General features: G+C 38.6%; 1 protein-coding gene across 1 annotated transcript in view; it reads left to right on the top strand.

The window, feature by feature from the left end:
• Positions 1-25,953, top strand: part of LOC118819423 (inactive N-acetylated-alpha-linked acidic dipeptidase-like protein 2) — a 321,925-nt gene that overhangs the window by 240,566 nt on the left and 55,406 nt on the right. The window contains exon 10 of the mRNA XM_036587209.1: positions 4,895-5,038. Within this exon, the coding sequence (XP_036443102.1) occupies positions 4,895-5,038 (144 nt within the window). The remainder of the gene's footprint in view (positions 1-4,894; positions 5,039-25,953) is intronic.

The following is a 25,953-nucleotide window of genomic DNA, read 5'->3' as shown; positions in this document are numbered from 1 at the left end:
CTTCATAAGCACAGTGGATTGGAGTCAAAGGGGCTCGGTTAAAGGCCATTCGTTTGCAGATTCTTTTTTTGCAGGCTGTATTGTTTGGACAGCTATAAGAGCAGCTATTGTAAAATGTGCACAGTACGGGTGATCACCTTCATCTCCCAGAACTCTGTGCCAATCTCCTGCATTCTCTGCAGCAGACTAACTCTGGCACAAATACATAAACAATGATTTTTGCTCTGTTGTTATCATAGCTGACGAAGAAATTAAATATTGATTCTCCTCGCAGGGAAAAGGCATCAGTGTGCAGAAGTTACCTATTCTGCCTCTTTCTCCTGCCTTCTACTGCAGGATTCTCTGGCTGATTTTTAATTTAATAGCGTTTGCAGCTTCCAAAGATAAAGGGCTCCACTCTTTTAGAAAGAATGGAGACACGCAGAGTTATTGCAACCCATGCACAGCACAAGAATGGGGCCATAAGGATGAGCATGTGTTGCATATCGTTAGAACTGATAAATGGCCAATTAAAGCAGACTGGTCTATAACTTGTTTAGACAAATTGATGGCTCAAGGACAAAATGTGCCAGATAGGGCTAGGACTAATGATAATTTACCTAAATTGAGGAGTCATATTAGTCAGGAATTGGTTAAGGCTACTAAAATATTTTGTCCATAACATTTTTGTGAAAATATACTTTTTTCAGTCATTTCCTAAGGGGAGATGGTGATGTCATCATTGTTCTTATTGTGATCTTGATCTCTTAAGAAGAGAACCTCAAGAAACGCATGTTTTTAATGCTGGTGCCCAGACAGCAAATTGTTGCTGATGCCAGATCTGTTGTGCTTGTTCACTGTTTGATTGGTTTGATTCTCCAGTTCTTGAGTAGTGAATATTATTTCACCATATTGCTGAAGGGTTTTATATTGTTGTTGTTTGTGAGTTTACTTTGTGTGTTGAGGTCAGATGGCTTTTGGTTAGGCATGTAATCTGGTGGGAAGGGGTATTTTTTACAAGCCACAATCCAGAAAGCTGTGTAATGTAGGTGAAATGCACATACAATCAGACAGCAATGATATGTAAATTCACATTGACCAGTGTTTAAATGAAAACAGTACAAAAATAAGATAATTAATGTTTTACCTTATCAACTTTGTTTTTTGTCAATTGTTTTTTGTTTTTTGTCAATTGTTTTTTGTTAATATATGCTAATATGCAGTTCTAAAATTGGTGCCTGCAACACGGTTCAATAAAGTTGGCTTGGGGCAGTTTAAGACTAGGACTTAAAAAAAAAGTTTTAAGAACAGTTTTCCTCATTGAGTGTTCACCACAAATTTAGGTATTTCTCCCTTTCAAAATATTTTATAGAAATAATGGACGTTGTGTTCTCCAGGCCAAAGAAAAAAGGACCATCTCGATTGTTACCAGCATAAAGTCCAAAAGCCAGTGTCTATCATGGTATATGGGGTATTAGGGCCCATGGCATAGATTGAAAGATATACACACACACACACACACACATATATATATATATATATATATATATATATACATATATATATATATATATATATATATATATTTATATATATATATATATATTTGAAGCAATGTTTCAAAGCAATATTTCATGACGTATGAAAATGCATGGTGCATTATGAAGTGCAAAATACGACAATGAAGGTCCAAAATGGTTGTGCAGCTGAAGACTTGCGTAATGGAAGTATAAAATTCCACTCTCAAAACTGGATCAATGAATGTCTTCAGTCCCCAAATAATTATTAAATGTTGTATTTTACTGGTAAAACACACTTATTGCCAAGATAAATGGTTTTAAACAATATGCTAAAAGTTTTGCACAGTACTGCATGTACTCAGATATCTTTGATTTCATACAGATTTATACAAACAAAATATGAACATCACATAAATATGAAATATAACAAAAAGTGACACTGACCAAACAAGGTCTGTTTGTTTGCTTGTTTTTATTGATAACCTTCATTACTGTACAACTGTAAATTGGGCTCTTACTGTGTTTCACAGTCATGGACAGTAGATATTCTGTTATATGTTCCTACTCACTGTAATCTAAAACATTAGCACAAACACACTGAGGGTCTACCTTGTCCTCACTTGCACTGTCCCACTGACAGGGACCACAGCTGTAATTTTATTTTTCAGACTTTAGGGAAAAATACTTCATCTTTGAACCACAGCCACTTTTTCACACTTTAAAACGTTCATAAGGAATATTCCCCCACCTCAGATGAAGCCCTCCAGAGTATAACTCACAGCCTCTAGCTCTAGATGTAGAAGTCATAAATTAAACCACAAAAAAAATGTATGTTGAATGGTTTGTTGAATATTTTTATGTATTCTTGTTATGCCCAAGAAACTACTGAACCATTTAAAATGTCATAGCAGCGCGCCTAAACCTGAACACTCCTTAAAGATACAAAGATCTTTGAATGTACAGTCATGCAAATTGCAGCCCTATTTCTAAACCTGCCGCTCTCCCTCACTACCCTGGTCGCTGCCTCTACCTGCACAAAAAGTTAGATCTACTTGCTTAAATTTGAGTCTTTATCTTCAAAACTTACATCAGTGAGGTTTCAGTGAGCCGGAGGGAACGTGTGGGGTTGTGTATAAAGATGTTAAAGATAAGTCTTCTTGTTAAGTTAGCACTACCTTCCAGTGCTAATGAGGATATTGCCGCAAAAAAAGCTGAAACGAAATGTTTCACGCACAAAAACATACAAACCTGTGGGGTGAGGTGGTAAAGCTGTAGCATGCTAAGCCACTGCAGTAGAATATGTCCTGCTAGAACAGAACTAGACATAGAACTTTGCATTTAACAGTTTATTAGATAGGTGTGGAATATAAATTTGACACTGTCATAGGTAATAAATACCAATCTAATTTGTTTATTTTAGCTAACAGCATACTGCACTGTCCAACCATTTGAGACAAGTAAGCTACTTACTTACTGCAGGCATGTTCTTTAGCTGTAAGCAAATGTCCTGTCGGGATACTGGACCATGGTCAGTTCAAGCTCTTGTATATGTCTAAAATGGCTACATATGTATAAAATGGCTACATAGCGCCCCATGTTTTTTTTGTTTTTTTTTGGTTTATTTGTTTTTGTTTTTGTTTTTGTTTTTTTGGATGGACTAAAAAAGCCTGTGTTTCAATGGAAAAAAGTAAACTCTGTGAAATGGTTGCATATTTCACATAAATATCCAGCTGTACATTCATAATAAACCATCCAAGAGGTGTTGACAATTTAAAAAAAACACATTTTTAAGGAGGGGTGGGGGGTGTGGGGGGGGGTCCTTCACAATCTGTTATAATATACTATTACTATGTACTATACTATTACAACCAAAAGGCACTGCATGTACAATAATGAAGCGCAGTGAAAATGATTTGAGAATTCTACTGAGTAAGTACTTTATTTTGTGCAAGAGCTGTTTACATGCATTGATCTTTTATTTTGTTATTTGTTATTAAGTACATGCTCAAACTACTCACGCTTTTAAAAAGACAGGTTCCTAAATGGTTCTTGGCTTGGATGTGCAGGCCTAGGAACAACCTTTAACTGGTGCAGAACCTTTACATCATTCAGAGGTTATTTAAATTTCAGAAAGTTTCTTCCAACTAATATGTCATTTACAAAAGTAGTTCTTTAACCTGTTAACTGTCACCCAGTTTGACTGAAACAGCATACCCAAAGTGAAAAGGAGCACTGTTCCCACATACTTTGTGCTAAAGTCATGATCTTGGTCTCATTTGAAAGGTAATATTCTCAAGGTTTTTTTCCCAACAATCAGAATAATTGTATGAATTACTGACTCATAGATCTCAAAACTGATCTCTGACTCTTGCCATGGTATCAAGGCCACATGTTTTGAATTATGATGTCTCTGTGGAAAGCGGCAGGGAAGGTAAGGACACACAGATTTGCTTGCGTTTGCTCATTCAGGGTTTATGTTGCAAAGGAAAAAATCGTTACTGCTGTAAATAGCAGATCATAAAATGGCTTTCTAACCATATATTGCATCACTGTATTGCTGGACGACTTGATGCATAAAAATGATGTATAAAAAAACGGAAGTGAATGTTTTGATGGAAGTGTGTCTGTACTGGTGCAGTGATCTAGATCATGAACGATTCTTGTGGGGTTGCAGTGTGGCATGAGTGGGTTGTGAGGAAGCTGGGTCAGTCCAAATTTTTTGTGTTTCCACAAGAACAGAGCATATGAAGACTATTTCAGATCAGAAAGGGGAACTACCCTGCTTCAGCACTTCACCACTGTCACTTGCAAAGTGCTCCTGTGTTATATTCATTCAAGCACCATAATAAAAGGAACGTGTGCACAAAGCTGCAAGTCTATTTTTCTTCTGTTTGAAGCCACTAAATGTACAAATTACTCCAATTTGTCACTCACAACTCATGTAAAAACACAATTGTAATAAAAAAAGTTCATCTTTGCTGCCTTGCTTAATCGCTTCTGGTGTAAAACAAGCTTGCTTTACATCTAAATACAGAACAAATTATGTGTCATTATTTTATCACTTTTTTATTGTATATGTACCAGTGTAGCCTTTGCATGTTTCTTTCTTTTATCATGTTCACTATTACATTTGTTGATTGAAAGAGCTGTATAATGTGAACCTGGCCTGAAATCTTAAGGATTTAAAGACTTTTTTGACAAGTTTTAGTTTTAGTTAACTTCACAAATATTTGATGGGTCTCCGGGCAAACAGTACCTCTACATGTGGGTCCTGGCATGAAAAGGATCCCCTGATCATACTCCAGAAATTCTTCTTGTCACCTTTATTTTTAAGAGTTCACATCCGTTTACACACATGCATGAGTTAGGTTGACTGTGTGTATTTCACTTTCCAGAAACACATAAAGAATTGCATTCAAGCTGGAGGTTGCCCTGGCCTAAACATCAGCTCCCTGCAGTCTCCTGTGGTCATGGATTTCTTCACCAATCAGCTCGCTGTTCCAGTGGTAGAGTTTGCATCCTCAGCCAATCCAGCAGAGGTACACACACAGACATTACTCACTTTAGAGGATACTTACCATCCAGTTTCACACTCAGCTGATAAGATTTTAATGAAATCTTCCCATCTGTTTTGCCAAGAAACAGTCAGATTAAGAAAAAAAACAGTCCACAAAACAAGATGATAATCAGGTTTGAATGCAAACAGGGTATTTTTAGTCAGGGTCACTGTTCTCATTATGTTTTCCAATCCCGAGAGAGGACAAAATGTTAATTTGTTTAAAACTAGTCCAAGTTTCAGCCATCATGAATTGACATCCTGATGCAGAAAGTCTGGAAGTGTGGAATTAACTGAGTGAATGAACTCTTGGTAATTGATTGGCTGGAAGAAAATTAGTGATTTATTATGTTCAGTGTATTTTTATTCACTTTAGCCATTTACATTTTCCAGACCTTGTAAATACACTATATGGCCAAAAGTATGCGGACACCTCACCATCACACCTAAATGTGTTTGTTGGACATCCCATTCTAAAATCATGGACATTAATATAGAATCCCCTCCTCCCCTTGCAGCTATAACAACCTCCACTATTCTGGGAAAGCTTTTTTGCAAGATTTTGGAGTGCGTCTCTAGGAATTTGTTCCCATTCATTCAAAAGAGCATTTGTAAGGTCAGGCACTGATATTGGACCAGAAGGCCTAGCTCTGAATTGACATTCCAATTCATCCCATTTATCAGTGGTGTTGAGGCCAGGGTTCTGTTCAGGCCACTAGAGTTGTCAACACCAAACTTGTCAAACCATGTCTTTATGGACCTCTCTTTGTACACAGGGGTACAGTCATGCTGGACAGGAAGGGGCCTTGCTCAAACTGTTGCCACAAAGTTGGAAGCATATAATTGTCTATTTTTTACAAGGTATGTGCTTCAGCATTTGGCAGCCCCACTCTGTGAGTTTGTGTGGTCTAGCGCTTCATGGCTGAGTATTGTTACTCATAGATGCTTCCTGTGACAGTGTCACATTTTACTGAGCCCTTCAGTGGGACCCATACCTCTGCCAGTGTTTGTCTATGGAGATTGCATGGATTGATTTCATACACCTATTAGCAAGTGTGGCTGAAACATCTGAACTCAATAATTAGGAGGGATGTCCACATACATTAGGCCATATAGTGTGCAGTACTGCACAAACCGCTTTTTTAAATCATGAACACATGTTCACTAAACTGAGTTTCAGTGAAAGAGAATATGTTTCCCATCCATGGTTCAGCTGGGAGTCATTTTATACCCCCTATACCTCCTGACATTAACCAGTGCAAAAACAGTTCAAAGAGCAAAATGGAGATTTTTTTAACTGAATCTGATGTTGTTTTTTTTTTGTTTTCGTTTTTTTTTAAAGAAGCTGTTGCTGTGTCGTGATAGGCCGAAATCGTGACTGTTGTTACGAACCAAGACATAATCTGCAAAGTGACTCATGTTTGCTTGAATGTTTGAGAAGCACCATATGTTCCTCTTTCCTGATAGCTATGCTTGTGACAGCAGTTTGGTCCATTGCACATACAACATCTGCCCCTCTCCCCCCAAACCAAACCTTTCTGTTCCATTTTCAGCTTCAAGAGGGAGTTTTGTGAACCTGAGTCCAGTGTTCGTTAGGGCTGAATGATATTTTAGGTTTTTGTTATAGGTCAGTGACCACTAATCCTCCTCCTGAAAATCTTCTTTCCTGCAGAGTTTAGTACCAGCCTGAATCTAATATGCCCCTCCCCATTTACTTAACCTACTTAACTTACTAAAACGCATCTGATCCAGCCAATCAAGGACTTCTGAAGAAGTTACTTAGCTGGAGCAGGTGTGGCAGATTGTGGGTGGAATTACAAACTACAGTTTTGGTGACCTCTGCAATAGATACTGCCAGAGCCACAGGTGGATATTAACACGCCACACTTACTCTATTACATTTACACAAGTCATTTTTGAATAAATTAGACAAATCATTTTAATAAAGACTACTATATATTTTAACGTGAGTCTATTTGTACAGAAAAAAATGCTTTTACTCTGTTACAGTCGTCTACATTCTTGCCATTACATTTTTAAATCATTTGAATTTAATGCACATTTTGTTCTGCCAGAGATTCTTCATCCTTCCTCCTGATTGGTGCCTTTTTTGGCCATTAATCATGACTCTGTTAAATCATAACAAGGTCACATTTTACATGACTCTGTTTTACTAATCAAACGCAGCCAGTTACATACATTTAATGATCTCACAGTTTGATTCAACTCACATTGTGAAAGTAAAGCTTCGATTCCACAGTGTAACAGGGCGACCACACACCCTTTCTCTGTTTCTCTCTGTGTTTGCTTTTGTTTACCTTCACTTGTGTGTCTAGCCATGTGCTTTTGTTTTTCTTCCTGTCTCCTCCCATGTCCTACCTCCTGGTTATCTGTCTCACCTTTCTACAGTCTGTAGCCCCGCCTCCTCCGTAGCCCCAGGTGTTTCTTGTTTGTTCTCTGTGTATTTATACATCTGTTTGTTTGTCTTGTGTTTTGTGCTTGTTGTTTTGTTTCACAGGCACTGTTTTGTGGTTTTCTCTGATGTTTATTGGTTTTCTTCATTTTCCTTAGTATATATAGTTTTCTTTCAGTTCAGGTATCTTGATTTCTAGTGTTCTTTCTTTGTTTCATTCTTTGTTTCATTGTTTTTGTGGATTCTCCTTGTTTTTTCATTATGGATCACAATAAAACCCTGGACTTGCGCCTGCATCCTGCTTCTTAGTTTCCCTCAGCGTTACACATATCACAGCAGTGTTATAATTACAGGGTACCAGGAAGAGCTTAGCTCCCCGAAGACGACCTGAGTTCTGTGAAAGCTATAATTACTGACATTTTGGCATGGATATTGAAAATTAACCACTATGTAATTTATAACAATAGATTTCTGCTTGTTTTTATTCAAATTGAAGGACGTAACATTACTAAGTCAGGAATAAAAAAACACTAAAATATGGTTTGTGTGCACTGCTGCAAATCATATACACCGATCAGGCATAACATTATGACCACCTGCTTGTTTCTACACTCACTGTCCATTTTATCAGCTCCACTTACTATATAGGTGCACTTGGTAGTTCTACAGTTATGGACTGTAGTCCATCTGTTTCTCTGCATGCTTTGTTACCCTTTTACCCTGTTCTTCAGTGGTCAGGACCCCCATGGACCCTCACAGAGCAGGTACTATTTGGGTGGTGGATCATTCTCAGCACTGCAGTAACACTGATGTGGTGGTGTGTTAGTGTGTGTTGCGCTGGTACAAGTGGATCAGACATAGCAGTGCTGCTGGAGTTCTTAAACACTGTGTCCACTCACTGTCCACTCTATTAGACACTCCTACCTTGTCAGTCCACCTTGTAGATGTAAAGTAAGAGACAATAGCTCATCTGCTGCTGCACAGTTTGTGTCGGTCATTCTCTAGTCTTCATCAGTGGTCACAGGACGCTGCCCACAGGACGCTGTTGGCTGGATATTTTTGGTTGGTGGACTATTCTCAGTCCAGCAGTGACGACGAGGTGTTTACATATTGCAGCCTATTAGCCTATCAATATCAGTATTGTAAATGCCAGTATCACTACACTAATAAACTAGAAACAGTGGTATACAGTACTGAACGAAAGTCAGAGACCACCAGTCAAAACGGTCATTAAGAACAAGTTATTAATTTTCTGAGGAGATTAGATGTAAGGTGATCCGCTTACATAAGGAGGGGGGGAGGAAGAACACCAACAATAAAAAAACCCTTAAAATTCCAAAGCTTATTACATACTTAGGCCTATTATTCAGTTACTACAGGGACTTCAGTGCAAACTGGTTGAGCTATTCTTAGGTTATAAAAGTGTGTAATAAAACTTTGGGTCTGTCGGCAGGCCCTGGCCATGTGGGGTTAAAAAAAATAGAACAAATGGGTCTCCTAACATCTGTGCTAGACCTGATAGACCACCAGAACTGTCACCATCAGATAACCAGTACTTCAAACTTTTATGTTCAGAGACAGGAGAAAATCAAGCTCCACTTTTGCTTCAGATTAGAGTTGGAAGAACCCAAGTTTTGAGTTCCGTTCAAAAAGCATCAGGAAACTGTTGCTTTGGTCTTTCAGGCAATACGGTGCTGTTTTCTAAGCAATAAATCTACATGTATCTACATCTCAGTTCCGGGCATCAGGGCGGCCTTAACTTGGTGCAGAATGGCCGTAATGCTCATGAAACCAGCCAGCATGCCCTCCCCAAACATCAGGCAATGGTGCGGAAGTAAAGAGGTGCTTTGGAAGGGGCACTTTGACTAGACAACAAGGTTTAATTATGTGGAAAGGATGGATGGAGTGTACAAGATGACAGGTACAGGCGTATATGGGAGCGGAAGGGGCCGGCAGGAGTGCAGGGCCACGCAGGAGTGATGAAGGAAAGACAGCATTAACAAGGTCACACTCATTCGTTCTGCTGAGAGAGAGCATATGCAGAGAAGGAGGGGAGATGCTTTCCACAGCAAGGGGAGAACTGCTTGGATGCAAAACAAGATTATAAAGAATGTATTAACAAATACAATGCAGCATCACATTTTCTTTCCCAGTACTGCACAAAATAAAACATTTTAGCAGTTTTTTCATGAAAATTTTCATTATTTGGTAGAATTGTTTGTTGACAGTGGAGGTGGGGGTGATGAGGTTTCTTTTGCCTCTGGCAAGCAGAAATTTAAGAAAATTTGTATTACATTCATGACCTTCCTATAGCTCATATGCTGTTTTGATTATGTGCCTGGACTGCACAACATAGCATGAATACTATATTTTATTGTTTTTAAAAGCCACTCACAGCAAATAAAAAAAAGAAACACTTGATTACTTGAGGATGTATTAACTTATTTTTACTAAAAGTGTGTTTACAGCCTTCATTGACATGTGTTTCATGTCTGAATCTTATCTGGATAAACTTTGGCCAGATTCCATTACCTTGTTTTACTAAAGTGCATCCCTCTTGTGACCAGATGAGATCTGATTATACTTTTTCCTTGTTTCTGTTGTGCTTTTGTTTACTTTTTTTGTCATTACAATACGAGTCAACAAGCGTGGTTTGGGCTCTCTCCTAAGCCTGGGGTGCATGAAGTCACTTCGTTTAGGGAAAATATCAGCCTGAGTACTGAGTGTGCACTGAGTACTGAGCAAACACACTGAGAAGCTAAATCAGCTGGGCTAACCACACTTTGCCGTGAAACATACACAGTAGGCAGGGATGGGGGAGTAGCTAAGTAGTGTGCTATGTTTTGTAGCTAACTACAAATGTAGCTAATAGCTGTAGTTGCTACAGTTTTATGAAATGTAGCTAATAGCTGTAGCACCTATAAGTGTTTGTGTAGCTATAGTGATAATTTTCGCTACAATTTCGCTACAGGCAATCCATGCAAAATGTGAACCATAGAACGGAGTTGTTAACTGGGCTGGTGGCGATTGTACAATCCTGACTGCGCCGCGGACAGTTCGAGCAACCCCTTAATAGTAGCCTTAGCTCAGGGTCGGCAACTGAAATGTTAAGAAGAGCCATTTTGTCCTTTCAACAAAAATGAAACCACCTTGGGAGCCACAACATTTTATGTCCATTTCACCATCTTGGCTGTAAGTATGTCTCAGTATGTGCTGATGTGCTAGCTGTTATCATCTGTGTTGCTATGGTGACCAGCAGTCTGCGCGTCAGTCTTCAGTGTTAAAGGTTGGTGAATTAGCAGTCATATATTGTCTCCAGCGTTTAAGACAATTTATTGTGAAAACTGGGTTAGAACTGTGTGTTATAACGATTTTACAGCAAATGAGGATTATGTCATTTTACCTAAAAATCTAGTTCTGCTGTGGAGCCGCAGCAGCTCTGCAGCAGTGGAGATATTATTCAGGCCTGATTCTCACCCCAAACAGAACCAGGGTCAATGATGAGGATTTTAAGGCTGAAGTGTTGCTGAAGTTTAACAAAGGACTCTGAATGTCATGTCTGTACAGATCTTGCTGAAATGTTTAAATTGGAGCAGTTTTATTTCAACAGTTGACAGTGCTTTGCACAAAGTTGTTTGGTTTGTATTCGGTTATTTTTGTTGATTTTTGTTAGGAAGGACCTGGAATGATTGACTTTGCCTTTAGTCTAAATTTTTGTTGGATAAGTTTGATTGTTGTAAGTTTGATAGTTGGGTACACTTAAACTTACTTTTTGGTGATCTTTTTGTATATTTGCAGCTTTTTAATTGTACGTTTCTTTCTGGCTTATGATTAAATGCAGTGTCTTGTTCACACTTTCAGTTGGGCTCATTAGGTGTGTCAGGTGGAGATTCACAAACATTCTGACAATCACGCTTTCGAAAGAAGCTAAAAAACGGTGCACTACTTTTCAAAAAGTAGCTAAAAAGTAGCCACTACTTTTTCTGGAAAAGTAGCTGATTGTAGCAAGTTACAAATTTGGGGAAAGTAGCTAAAAAGTAGCTAGCTACTAATTTTTCAGTAGCTATTCCAACCCTGATGGTAGGACAATGCCATCTCTTTACAGCCTAGTTTATAAGGACAGTTCATTAAAAAATTGTTCATATCTCGCAATTGGACTCTCTCAAAAGTCAGCACATGTAAACTTTGGTAGGAAATCTTGACTTTTCCACCCCTGTTTGCTAGCCTATGTGTCTCCACCCTTATTTGGGAAACAGTTGTGATTGTGTGTGTTTAAAAATGGGCTAAAATTACACAGTGTATTCCTAGCAGGAATTTGCCTAGGGAGAATGTTTAAAGTGACCTCCACAAAGTCAGTAACACTTCTCTGTGTGAACAGATGCTCTATCATTGCCAGCTCGAGTTGTTTGTTCATTAGCGTACACTCTTACGTTACACGGTATCAGCAGGTATCAGGTGTTGGTATCAGTGAATTTTACACATACGTGTAATTGAGCATGGTATTGGCCCAATACTCAATACCAGTATCAGAATCAATGCATCTCTAGTGTAAAGAGACCCTTAGAAAATCAACCAAACACTTACATTTCACGAGGGCTATTCAGACTGTTGCATACAGCAGTATGTGCTGTTGGGAGACTTCCTTTAACAACAGCAGTGAAACAAAACGTGTGCTTAAACAATATTTACTAACTCAATAACACTATTTCAAGTGTAGTGACCATGGGCTGTATTACAGAAACTTACTATCTTTTGTCCTAAATTAAGATTAAGATAAGATTTTTCACAACTTTGTATTAGAGAAGCAATTCTTATCCTAATTTAGGAATTTTATCATATCCTAGCGAAACTTATCTAAAGTTAGGAAATCTCAGCCTACTCAACTGAAGTCAATAATCGACTGTCATGTCTGTTACCAAGCAACCAACAATACGCACACAGCTGAAACGTAAACATAATAATGTTAAAAATGTAAATTAGTTGGCTAGACAGCTACTATTACCAATCTAAAAAATAAAAGGTCAAAACGAAAGTGCAATAAACTGGAAGTTAGGACTAGCGTGACGGTGCCCCCTGCTGTTTATCAGAGCTCCCCAATTTTATTTTCCATTTTCCAAAGCTTTAGTGTTAGCGTGGCTCACTAACATTATTCCTCCTAATAAACAGCCATATGTTCAACTCAGTCTGCTCATTATTCACCGCCATCACTGCAGTATATTAACTGACATTACCAAAGGTAGTAAGAGGGGACAGCTGAGACCATATCTGCAGTGTCTGGAATTGTAAAACACAGAGTTAGAAAACAAAAACTTCCTACAAGTGAAACCACCATTTTTCAATATAGATAAATGTAACATCCTTATGCCTTTTATAGTTATAGTGAACTGTGCTGCCTGTCACTGTTGGCTAAAAACAATAGAAACACTGTTAAAACAGAAGTTAGGACACCACTGGGGTGATCCTAAAGTTAGGACAGTGTTTAAGAAATTTAGTCTAGATTTCAGTTTGGATGTTTCTGTAATATGATAAGAAGTGCAGTGGTGCTAGAACATTTGCGAGTCCTTTAAAAGTCTGGAATTCTACATATATCTGACCTAAAATGTTATCAGATCCTCATTTAAGTCATGATAATAAAGAGAACATGAAAAAAACAAGTAACGCAGTTATATCATTTTCACTCATGTATGGAATAAAATGATCTCACCTTCAGAACAGTGGTCACCAACCTTCCTACTGGAGATGTGTTTTCCTGCAGAGTTTCCATCCAACCTGCGTCCAACATGGTACCCCATCCTTACCTAACGCTAATACATCTGATCCAGCCAATCAAGGACTTCTGAGGAAGTTAAATAGCTGGAGCAAGTGTGGCAGATTGTGGTTGGAACTAGACTCTGCAGGAAGCGGAGTATGTGAGTGGAGTGGCAGAGATGTCCGCTCCTCACTTAAAGCATTCTGTAATCCAATTGCTATCCAGGGTTTCGGTTTCCTGCTCCCTCATCATAGAAAATATATCAACTCCATATAATAAATTTTTATGATATTTAGTAAATGTCTTGAATGTATAGACAGACACTGCACACTTCATTTTATGAATTATATAATTTATGGCTATTATTAAATGAAAAAAAACAGTTAACCATTCTTTGCTACACAGGTGTTTTTTGGTATTTATAGGCCTGAAACAATGGCCCAATCACAAGCCAGAAAACAGGTGAAGGTAAACAAATGCATGTGCTGTAAACATGATGCTCTTTATCATTTATGCAGCAAAATGGCTGACACAAGACAAATTGTGTGTAATATCAGTAGAATTTTGTTGTGATGGGTGAGAATTTCCAAGATGTAGGTCTGCTGAGCAGCTCAGCAGTAGAAATGCTGGTAGGAATGGTCGTGGTGTTCGAGCTGTTGCAGTCACACACAGATGGAAAAGAGGTCTGGGTTGTGAGATAGAGTGGCACTGAAGGGATTTCGGCTGCTCTCTGGACAACATCACGCTGGACTCCCCGCCCCGCTTTCTCACTGCAGCACTTACATGCTCTGATAGATCTCCAGGACCAGGATTGGTGACCACTGTTCTAAAATGATCACTTTGATATAAGCAATAATTAGCCATCACTTGGATGATTATTAAGTGTGCATGTGGGTGACCCTGCCCTATTTATAAATCATCGATTTCTACAGATCTCAGAACAACAGTTGCCGAAACAATTTAGGTCTTTGGTCTTCACCAGTCCACGGTAAGGACTGTATGCTCACACTATTACACTACCACCACCATGTTTGACTGTTGGTATGATGTTCTTATTGCTGCATGCTGTTAGCTTCATGCCAGGTGTAATGAGACTCCCGTCTTCTAGAAAGTTCCACTTTCAGCTTGTCAGTCCACAGAACATTATTTCAGAAAAATTGGGGGTCAATAAGGTGTTTTTTGTCAGCTGTGAGACGAGCCGTCATGTTCCCCTTGGGTAGTAGTGATTTGGTTACTGGATACTATAATGGATACTAAGGATACTGTTTTCACCTGTCCTGTTCTAATGTAGGGATCATGAATGCTGACCTTATATGAGGTGAGCAAGGCCTGCAGTTCCTTAGATGTTTGTCTGGATGCTTTTGTAACTTCCTGAATTAGTTGTTTCTGTGCTCTTGGAGGAATTTCAGTAGGGCAACAACCTCTGGGAAGATTCACCACTGTTAAAGGTTTGCTCCATTTGGAGATCATGACTCTCACTGCGGTTCACCAGATTGATGAATTTCAAAAGCTTTCTCATCTATTCCGATGTTTTTTTTTTTTTGATCATGGCATAGTGTGCTGCATGTTGAAACCTTCTAGTTGTCTTCAGATTGCTGGAAAAGTTCTATTTAAGTGGTGTGCAGATTGAGCATGGCTGGCAGTAATCAAGCCTGGATATGTCTGGTGTACTTGATCCCAGTTTTCAACTAAAAGTGGTTAATTGGTTGATTGAGCAACTAAGGTGTATTCACACAGGGCCAGCTGGTGTTGGATAACTGTCTTTGTCTTAAATTAAATTGTGTTTACAGATCAGAAACCACTAAATGTAACAAATATGCAAAAACAAAAGAAATCAGGTGGGGACAAATACTTGTTTATGGCAACTCTGTTTAGCCTGTGTTATGCTTCCACAACAGAGAGGTGTGAAACACCAGAGCTGATCTGTATACACAGATAGCACCCTCTGGGTACTATTGCTCCATCACAGATGATCTTTATCTAAAAAGCACTGTTCACACGATACCTTTATCTCTCAGGCATTTATTGTGTTGCCTCTTGAACACAAAGAATTGGAGCTGAGTGCGAACACACTGATCACGGCCTGATCTTTTGTAGTACTTATATACTATCGCAAACACCATCAACGACAAATGGACTCGGTCCTTGCTAAGTTTCCCTGAGGAAGAGTGCTGATTTGGTGATTTGGAAAGAGATTTTAGAAGAGAGATGTACACGGTGCTTTCTTTAACTGCATTTTTTTGAGATAGGGAAACTTCCCCCCATTTGCTGTGCAAGAGACAACTTCATAAACTAATGGCCTAAGCATGTTTAAACCTTATTCTCTCTCTTTCTCTTCATGTGTTGTGGTGACACTTCCTGCGTGCTGGTTTGTGCATCTGTCTCATCCAGCACACATGCCTGGCTAAGCATGCGCTGTGCAATACTGGTGTGCCTTAAACTGTGAAAGTAACCTTTTCCTGGCATTCGACCCATCAGGCTGCATTAGAGCAGAGGGAGGCTGTATGCTGGGGAACAGCCTCCCCTCCTCTGCTTTTGCCAGCATCAAACAGCTCCAGGAGCCTTCGTTCTCTCAGCTAGTGGATTCAAAATGACACTCTGGCTTCTAGGCTTTCAGTGCTATACCCTTTTTTTTAATGCATTTGCTTCTTTTTGTGGTGAGAGGGTGTTAGTTTTTGGGGAGGGCTGAAGCAAATGTGTGTGTGTTGGGGGGGGGGTGTATGTGTGAATCTGTGTGCATGTGTCTGAGTCTGAGTGAGAGTATATTTAAACCCTGTTTGGAAAATTCAGTTCAGTTTCAGGTATCAGTCCCTCCAAAAATTTGCAGTCATCAACTTGCACAAATTCAACCAGCCCTTGCAATATTTGGAAGTGTTCACATTATGGTCGCATTAAACATTTAAATTATATATACTGGTGAGTCAAAACATGATGATCACTCACAGATGAAGTGAATAACGTTGATCATCTCATAACAGTGGTGCATGTCAAGGTCTGGTATATATTAGACGGTCAACCATGCAGTCGAATCTCAGAGTTGACATGTTGATTGTGGGAAAATTGGGCAGGCAAGAAAACCTGAGCAACTTTGACAATGGCCAAATTGTTGTGGCCAGATGTTTGGGCTAATGAGCTAATAATAAAGATCCAAAGCTGCAGTTTCCAATATGCATTTACAAAGTTTCACATTGACAATTTTCAAATTGATTTACCTACATGTTTAGTACAGGGTTTCCCATGCACTCAGTTATTATCATCGATATTTTCTATTTTTATTGTTATTACTGTTGTAATTGATATTGATTTTAATGATGTACCTGCAAATTGAGCCTTTTTATTTCAGTAATGCCACAGCCATCTGTGACCAAAAGTCCAAGAGATGCTAGCAAAGGTGGGCATCTGTTAGCTGGCATAACAGAACTGGCACTTAGTGCTCACCTCCAAGTGTGTTAAGCTGCCCAATGACATTGCCTTAGCAGCAGTTAGAAAAGATTCACTGGCACTTTATGCGAGCATGTGCTAGCCTTTAATCTCTCAGCTTGGTAGCAGTGTGTGATACCTAGATTGGAGAGATATTGGGTAAACCCCACCCCCACCACCCCCTAAAAATTGCTGAACACACTCCTACCAAATGTGAGTTTGATCTTACAGAAATAACAAAGATGAAACTGATGAATAATGGAATTGTCATTGACCGTGCGCAGCTTTGACAAATAAGAGCCATTGTCACAAGCAGCTTTACAGAAATCCAACTCCAGACTCAATGAGCAAGCTTGGAGAAAAATTCCCTGAAGGCATGAGGAAAAGAAAAACTCCCTTAAGGGCATGAGGAAAAGACACAAAGAGGAACCAAGACTCAAAAGGGAATCCTTCCTCTTCTGGGCTGCATGAAATAGTGGAATTATAACAAAAGGTTTAAAAGTAGGATTAAGCATAAAAAATGAAACAAATAGGAGCTCAGCATTATTATTTTTCGTGCATTTGTAGTGCATTTTCCATATTTTTCCAAATAGCTGCTGCTCACAAAACTCCAGCTTGTTTCATGCATGACAAGTTCCAGCCTAATGCATTGTGTCAGATGAGGGAGCTCTTCCTTGGCATGCTTCAACTTTTGCTACCAACTCTCCCCCTCACCAGATGGCAACTCACCGTCTCAGTCTACAGCCCTCGGACTGCGGGTCAGAACTAATCACCAACTTAAACAGGTGCCCAAATGTTCTCAGATCTGTCACCGGCAGCCCTCGAGGGTCACTCCTCCATCCAGAGTTCACCTGGATAAGCTTGGGTTTGCTGGACATGAACTGGGAATGTGTTCAGGTTTTGAGGTCAGAGATGCTCTTCCAGTGTACGCAAAACTAATCAAATTAGCATTACGAAGTTGCTGCAGCTGGAAGCCAGAGCTCCACGGGCCCACGATGCCTTGGCATCATATGGCGGCTCCTTGCGCTGCTCCGCTGCACTGAATTGACAGTTGAGCAAGGACCATCGCAAAACAGCCAAATCCTGCCATCTGGCTCTCGCACATCAAAGTGACCCCATGTTGTGGTGGTTTTCTGATTAGGGTGTGAAATGTACAGGTGTTGTATGCAGAAGGTGTGGTGTGACACTGTGCCGATCCTGTCAGCTTAACAGATTCGAGGCGCTGAATCAGTAAGGGCTTCTAAATACTAAGGGCTAACTGATAGGAAAATTGGCAGTGATGCCTATAACAACTTTAAGAATCCCAAAATTCTGGTAAGCAGTAATATTGGCAGAAATAGTTTAATATGGTCCAAAATAAACAATAGCTTTAGGTTAAAGTGCTTTAGTGACTGATATGATTGCCAGCATTACCATTCATTGCCAACAATGAATCTTCCATGTCAGTTCCCTTTTGTAAACAAATCGATAGGAGAAATAATATACAACACCATTTCCAAAAAAGCTGGGATGCTGTGCAAAATGTAAATAAAAATGAAATGATGTGCAAATCATTTAAACCCTACATTTAATTGAAAATAGTACAAAGGCAACAGTCCAGACCTGTCACACACTGAAAACATGAAATGAAAAATACGACAAAGGAGACTGTTGCGCAGCTGACATCCTATAACAAGCAAGAATGGAAAAAGTTCCCAAACGCTTAAAGAGTGTTGTTAAAAGAAGAGGTGATGCAGCACAGCGGTAAACATGACCCCATCCCAACTTTTTTGAAATGTGTTGCTGGCATCAAATTCAAAATAGGCATATAGTTTTAACATTTGATATGTTGTCTTTATACTATGTTCAATTAAGTGTAGGGTTTAAGTGATTTTCATATCATTGCATTCTGTTTTTATTTACATTTTGCATAGTGTCCCAACCTTTTTGGAAATGGGGTTGTTATTAAAACAGTTTTTGGAGCTTTTTGTTGTTATTGTTGGATTATTTATAATAAATCTTTGGTCTCAGTAAAGACAGGTAAACTCTTGAAATCATTAAAACCGTCAGGCTGTGGGCCAAACCATGAAAACATTCATTTGATCAATTCCTTTCAAGGAACAGTGTTCTTTTTTTGTATCCACATCTAAAACATTTCTGTTTACTTGGCAAGAATTATTGCGAATAAAGATTCATGCACATTTTCCTAAAGATGTAGTTAATCTATAGCCTATATGGTAGGACAACTGCAAAAAGAGATCCAGTCAGAATTCACCTATGGTTAGCTTACTTCTCAGAAGAAAACCACAACCAAAACATGATTACATGTGGACTGTTGGACTGATGCTTGTATGTAGCCTCCAATAAACTATGGCTATGTAATCAGTTTTGCCTAAAAAGGTTGTATTTGCCTAAAATATAGTGAATAAATGTGTTAGATAAGCTCTAAGATGCACAGCTTATATTGAAAGAAATTTGTTTTATATAGAACCATTAACACTCAAAGAACCTTTTGCATGATTAAAGCGTTCTTTCCACTATGAAAGGGTTCTTCTGGTTGATGGAAAATGTGCATGGGTGTGCTATAGACGGTTCTGTATAGAACCTTTTTGAAAAGAGTTCTACTGTTACAAGCTTGACACCGCAACAATAGAAGTAACCTTTTGGGTGCTATGTAGAACCCTTTTCAAAAAGGTTCTACAAAGAATCATCTACAGCACATTCTCCATCGATTTGAAGAACGCTTCCATGATGCAAAGAACCCTTTAATCATGCAAGGGGTTCTGTGAGTGTTCATGATTTTATATAGAACCAATTTCTTTACTAAAGAAGCCTTGGAGAACCATATTTTAAGAGTGTAGAACAGCAGCAGACAACAGTGCAGGCAATAAACACAGACAAACTATACAATAAATTCTTCTGTACAGCATATAATAACTATACAACTATTCAACTGCTTTTTTTTCGCCGATACTGACAAATTCTGTTCACCCCTGCTAAACAGTATGTTTCCATCGTCTTACTGGTTAATGTGACATATTCACAGATATGATGGCTGATACAAAAATGAAAAAGCTGGATCTTGGTCTTATTGGGTATTGAATTTACTTTTTATTTAGTTATGGATTCACAAGTTGTCAAGTACTACATATGAACTGCCCAGACTGAATCTATACCATGCTGTCATACATTATGCCCTAAATGAACCTGTCATACTACCACACTGTAGTTAAGTACAGCTTAGTCTGCTATTAGGTCAGGACACAGTCCAAACTTGTCCAAATACATCACTGTATCCTTTAGAACAGACAAGCTAAGAGTGTTTGAAGACGCCAGTGATTGTTGAAGCTTATTCATAATCATTGAATCAACTGATGAATGTCGGGGGACTGAGCCAAATAAAGGTCGCAGGCAATTCATTTCCAAATTGACAAAAACTGGTCCTTTTGAGAGTTTAGTGTTTAATCGAAGAGCAATCAAAGAGAGCTGCTTAATTCCTTCACCAAAGGCCGTATCTAATTTGTTACAAAACCAAACATAGAAAGATTATTAATGTCACAATGTTTTATTTTGAATAGGGATAAATAGTTAGAAGGAATCATCCTCAGTGAGTCCTCAGATGTACAGTGTGACAATACAAAGCTACCCACTGCATGCCTGACTGCACGTAAGCAGCAATGAACTCTCCTCTCTTGTTTTAGTCCCTTGTTTGCACAGGCTATGTTGTATTTTTTTTTTACCAGCATGTTAAATTCTGAAAATAAACAGTAACTGTGAAAAATGTTTAGAAATGTGTTACTGTAGACAGCTAGACTGATAGATAAATAGATTGATAGATATGTGGAACATTCAAATTGTTTTACCCTGTACTTTCAGCACAATCTGTGTTTTTAGGCTTGTGCTTGCTTTTTCAGGTATGATGTGTCTTATTTATGCTTGGAATCTGGCAGAAGACGTTTAATATATATGACGTGCTGAATTTGGGTTGCTCTAAGTTTTACATGTGGAGGTTACTTGTGCGCTACCCAGAAGCTCTGGCTCTTAACCCCTTAAAATCACAGGCTTATTATTCAGTAACTACAGGGACTTCAATACAAACTGGCTGAACTAACTTTGGGTCTGCCAGTGGGCTCTAGCCGTTTAAGGGGTTAACATTTGGAAAATGTCATGTTGAATGCATTTTGACATGTATCACAGCTCACCACAGAGGCTTTTGCGTCAAAATGTTCCATCATCATTCAGTGCTAGAAGCATGCTGTGCTTCTTCCCTTTATTCACAATAATGAAAACTGAATACTGAATTGAAATAATGAATTGTTTATTTATTTGCTATGATCTTCATTAGCTCATGCATTAATGCTCACTAATCTTCCATAATGCCGTCTACTGTATTGTAGCTCACATGAAATTTCCAAAGCTCAAGCTGGTTAATTACCTGTGATCATGTTTTCCTTCCACTGTGATCCTGAAGGTAGGATTCATGGGATGGTAAAATGGAGACATTTGAGCCTGGAAATCTCTGTATCTGTCTGACCATTAAGGATTCACATTATCAATGAATTTCTTTGGGATCCGAATGTCAAAGCTAGCATCCTGATACCAATACCAGTAATTTTTGCTTGCATGTATAAAAATAGGAAATGCTTAGGAACCCCACTGAAAGTGCAATGAAAGTGCATTCAAAGAGAACTCAAAACTTGGTGAAGGACGTGGCTTCCAGCATGTAAGCGAATTGTCAATTATTGTCTTTTATACCTTCTCAGTATAATGTTGATTTTGCATTTGAGACCTGAACATCAAACTGGACCTCCTTTTTGAGCCTATGCATGTGATGTTAATACACAAACACGTGTGAAGTGGTCCAAAAACTCCTGCAAAATCTGACCCGACACCTCCGACTTTTAAATGATTATTTCAGACTTTGCAGGGCGACTTGCAGCAGTGTACTCACACTGTATTTTAGCGGGGTTTTTTGTTGTCCTGATTCAGTAATGCTACTTGTTTTCTTGTATTTTAATACAAGATCAATTCTCGAAAGGAAGTATTGGAATCAGAAATATCTGCACTTCAGTATCAATTTGCTCGTCCCTACTGACCGCAGCCCTCCTAGCCTACAACCAGACAGAGCTAGCATCTGCTCAGTCTGAGACAGAAAGCTGAGGCAGAGTTTTTCTAACCCAGTCACTCTCTTCACTTCCGCTGCGAGGAAAAGAGCTACCGGCTGGATGCTAATCGCTTTGGCATGTTTGTCTTTGAAATCCACAGGCTTGAGATGACCCGAAGGATTGCTGTCCCAAATGGAACTCTCATTTGGTTTTTTGTGCCTCCCAGAAACTCCTGGATTAACTCTGCCTTCTGGTTTCACCTCACATAAATGATGTAATAGTGCTCAAATGCCTCATTTTTTCTATCTGCCTGAAATATAAGAGCACAAGTGCAATGTGTGCTCTTGAATTTATTCTCATGTTTCTGAGAATTTATTCTGAGGTTTTGCCCTACCACTGGAAGATTTTTGGTAGCATCATGTGTTGAAGGAGGTCCTGCTTGCTAGTAGAAGTTGGTAATGGCTAAATTAGGTACATTTAAAATTAAATATCAATTTATTAATTAATTTAGCCATACCACACATTACATTCAATCAAATAGAGTAGAATCAGCATAGAGAGTTTCTACCTTAACACAAAATGCAAATGCAAATGATGTCAGCATATATTCAGTTTCTAAGTCAAACAGACGACACCTTCTTTTACAGTCCCGTAAGTTCTAGGTATTAAACTGCAAAGTGTGAAGTGCAAACTCCTGAATATTGTGTAATTATTTTGGGTAAAAAGAACCAGGTAGTTATAATAAAGTTTATGAAAAAGCTCCTTTTATTACAAAGTAGTTTATAAAAAGATTGTACATGAATAAAGAGCATTGCATAGTATGTATGGGTTTATTACCTAGAAATGATGCCAAATCTGTGCTATAAAGGACAGCAGTGATTCTACTGTGGTATTACTGGGTCTACTGGCTATTACTGGGACCTTTTTCACCTTGTGCTGTCATTTTACAGAATATAACTACATGGTACTTGAAGGTGTTTACGCATTACTTTCATGCTTAAACATGTGACATTGCACTGTACTTGAAAGTGAGTTTGCACTTAACACCTTATTACTCTGAATAATTGAGATAATTTACTACTTAATTTAATATTTGGCTTGAACCTGTTAGACATTTCATTGCAGTTTAATCAGACTGTCTTGATACTTACCATCATTTTACCTAAAATTGTTACACTCCATTTTTTAGATTGTACTACACAATTACTCAGTTAATACCAAAAACCTGTTGGACAATTCAGCTTAACTTAGTTAAACTGTCTTGGAACGTACAATCATATTAAACAAAATAATTATCTAATACTTTGGAAGTTGTACCTTATAGATACCTAGGTAATGCATAGAACTTAGGGGACTGTAAAAGAAACCGTTGTAGATAAAAACTGCACTGGTTCATTTGTTTTGAGTGTTTAAAAAAAGGCATACAGAAAAAGAGTATAAACTCATCCCCTCTTGTGTAGGAGTACAACAAAATGATGTCGTTTTATAAGAAATTGAGTTAACAGCAGGTAACAATGAACCCAGGGCACAGCAAGATTGCTCAGCACTGGGAAAGGAAAAGCTCTTTGTTAACAGATTTTGTGTCCTGTTCCAATGGTGAGCCAAAAAAACTCCAAGTGACCTAGTTCTTTAACAGTTTTTTATTGGAGGATTACATTTTTAAACATATTTTTCACATTACTTTACAGCACATTTTGCTGATTTTCCTGCTCAAACACACTTGATTCAAATCATCTGGGCCCAGTTTACCAAAATCATCTTAAGCCCTTAACAGGCCAAGGATCTGCTGACAGGCCCAAAGTTTTATTACACAGTTCTATAACCTAAGAGTAGCATTAAAGTCCCTGTAGTTACTGAATAATAAGCTTTAGTATGTGAAGCCTGGGATGTCACTGTGTTGCTCGCTCTACCGTTTGAGAATCGTCTTTGTGCTGAGGTGCTTTTGGGAGATCCAGCCCTATTAATTGCCATGTTTAATGGGTATATTTGAGTAGAGGTATAACCAACCTGTGCATGTTTAAAGGGTTCTTTGCATTATGAAAAGGTTCTTCAGATTTATGGAGAATGTGCTTTAGATGGTTCTATATAGAACTTTTTTGAAAAGGGTTCTATATAGCATCAGAAAGGGTTCTTCTATTGTTACAACTTGACATAGTAACAATAAAAGAACCTATTTTGATGCTATATAGAACCCCTGTCAAAAAGATTCTATATAGAATCATTCCAGAGCATAGACTCATTCTATCTGTATTTTGTAAGAAAACGAGTTGGCAGTAGGTAACAATGAACTGAAGGCATAGCATCACTGGTCAGCACAAAGTAGGAGACAAAAGCTCTTTTTTGACAGATTTCTTAATATAGTCACTTTCTGCTGTGTCCTTTTCCAGTGGTCACCAGTCTCACCTAACAAGCCTTCCTCAGTAGGAAAATCCCAAGGCACTGAAATGGAAGCCTGCAGTTCTCGCAGCCATAATTGATCAGGGTCTCCCCTGCCTGGGTCTAAAATAGGAGATAGAAAGACCACCCACATCAGTTCATCTGTGGATTCCTGCCGATTGATCAGATAAAGGCTGCTGAGTGTAGATTAGAGGGAAATTCAGAGAGATCTTTAACTCAACTCATCTCAGCATCTCTCCCTTATTGCTCACTTTAACTCACCAGGCCTGGCTAGAGCAGACCCATCCACAGTGTTTAGATCAGTATAACCCAGCCGACTTTCTACCATCCTGCACAATTTAGTTCCATCCCAGGTCTGACATACCTGACTGAGCTAATAAAAAATTTTCTAGAACATCTAAATCTATCAGTCAGCACACTGGGCTCTAAAGGCCAGAGCACACCAACCTATCAACAACAAATATCAACAAACCTGGATATTTTCTTGGTGTGCCATATCGGTGTGTGATTATTTGGATACTCTACAGCAAAGGTGGCCAAACTTTTTGCCTTGGAGGACCAAAGTGCAGAGTTGGTGTGTTTTAGTTTTTATTTATTTTTTCGATAACATTACACTATATTTTGCTACTAAAATTCCTTAAAAGTACACTTTCAAAAGGAAAATAAGAATTCAATATAGTATAAAATATGGATGTCTTCACTGAGTCAAGGGTGGGGTTAGGGTAACTTTCTGGCAGGCCAAATCGAATGTCTTCACAGGCCAACTTCTAATGGCCTTCAGACTTTCGCCAGTGCACAGGGCTGGATATAATAATGGATATAATAGTATTGTCTATAAACTTTGTATTTGCAGGTTTCGCAGGCATTCTTAAGCTAGCAGTTTACAATGGCAGTGATGTGTACCATGACAAGAATAACCTTAAAGCGTTTTTGGTGGCAGTGGCGCTCCAGCCTGAAAGGAAGTTCTCCCGTGTGTGGGACGATGTGTTATCCACAGCTGAAGATAAAGACTATTCCTGTTAGACTTTAAATCGGTAAACACATATTACTCAGTTATGTGTAAAAGCCAGAGACCACCTTTTGCATATTTCATTTCCAGGCAAAACAACCATTAAGTACAAATTATTTATTTTTTTTGTGACAGAAGCCTTAACAACTAAATATAATGCTATTTTTTAGTATTTACTGTGTGCACCTTTAACCTTTATTACAGCTTCCATTTATTTTGGGAGACTTCCAAAAATCTGCAGAAATATTTTTCTACATCTTCAAAGGTCAGTCTTAGAAGTTGCATTTTCTGCTTCTCAGCTTGCAAGTAGTCCTAAACACATTCAGTGACGTTGAGGTCTGGAGTCCATTTTTCTGAGAACACCAGCATCTTCTTTGTTTGATTTGAAAATTTTCCTTGTTTTTTTATCCATTTCCTTTTCTCAGTAACAGCCTCTTGACATCTACACATCCTTTTAGATTCATCGTGGTGAGATGTCTTTTCACAGTAGAAGGATGGACAGACACACCTGTGTATTGTTTCAGATCTGAAGCAAGAATGGAGGTTGATTTTCTCCTCTCTCTCAAAGATGAAAGCTTGAAGTACTGCTTATCTGCTTATGACTTTTTGGTGGTCTACTAGGTATTACATGGATGTAAGGAGTCCCATTTTCTCTTTATCCTTTGATTCTTATTTGAACTTATATCTAACCACTTAAGAAATTAATAGCTCTTTGGCCCTTCTGACTGGAAATCAAATAAATGCAGGATGGTCTGATTTTAGTACTGTATATGTATCCAAGTTGTGTAGAAGTAACTTGACTTTAAATGTTAATCATTGCAAAATG

This window comes from Colossoma macropomum, unplaced genomic scaffold (assembly GCF_904425465.1).
Source record: "Colossoma macropomum unplaced genomic scaffold, Colossoma_macropomum, whole genome shotgun sequence".
NCBI lineage: Eukaryota > Metazoa > Chordata > Actinopteri > Characiformes > Serrasalmidae > Colossoma > Colossoma macropomum.
This window is presented reverse-complemented; position numbering and strand designations above follow the sequence as displayed.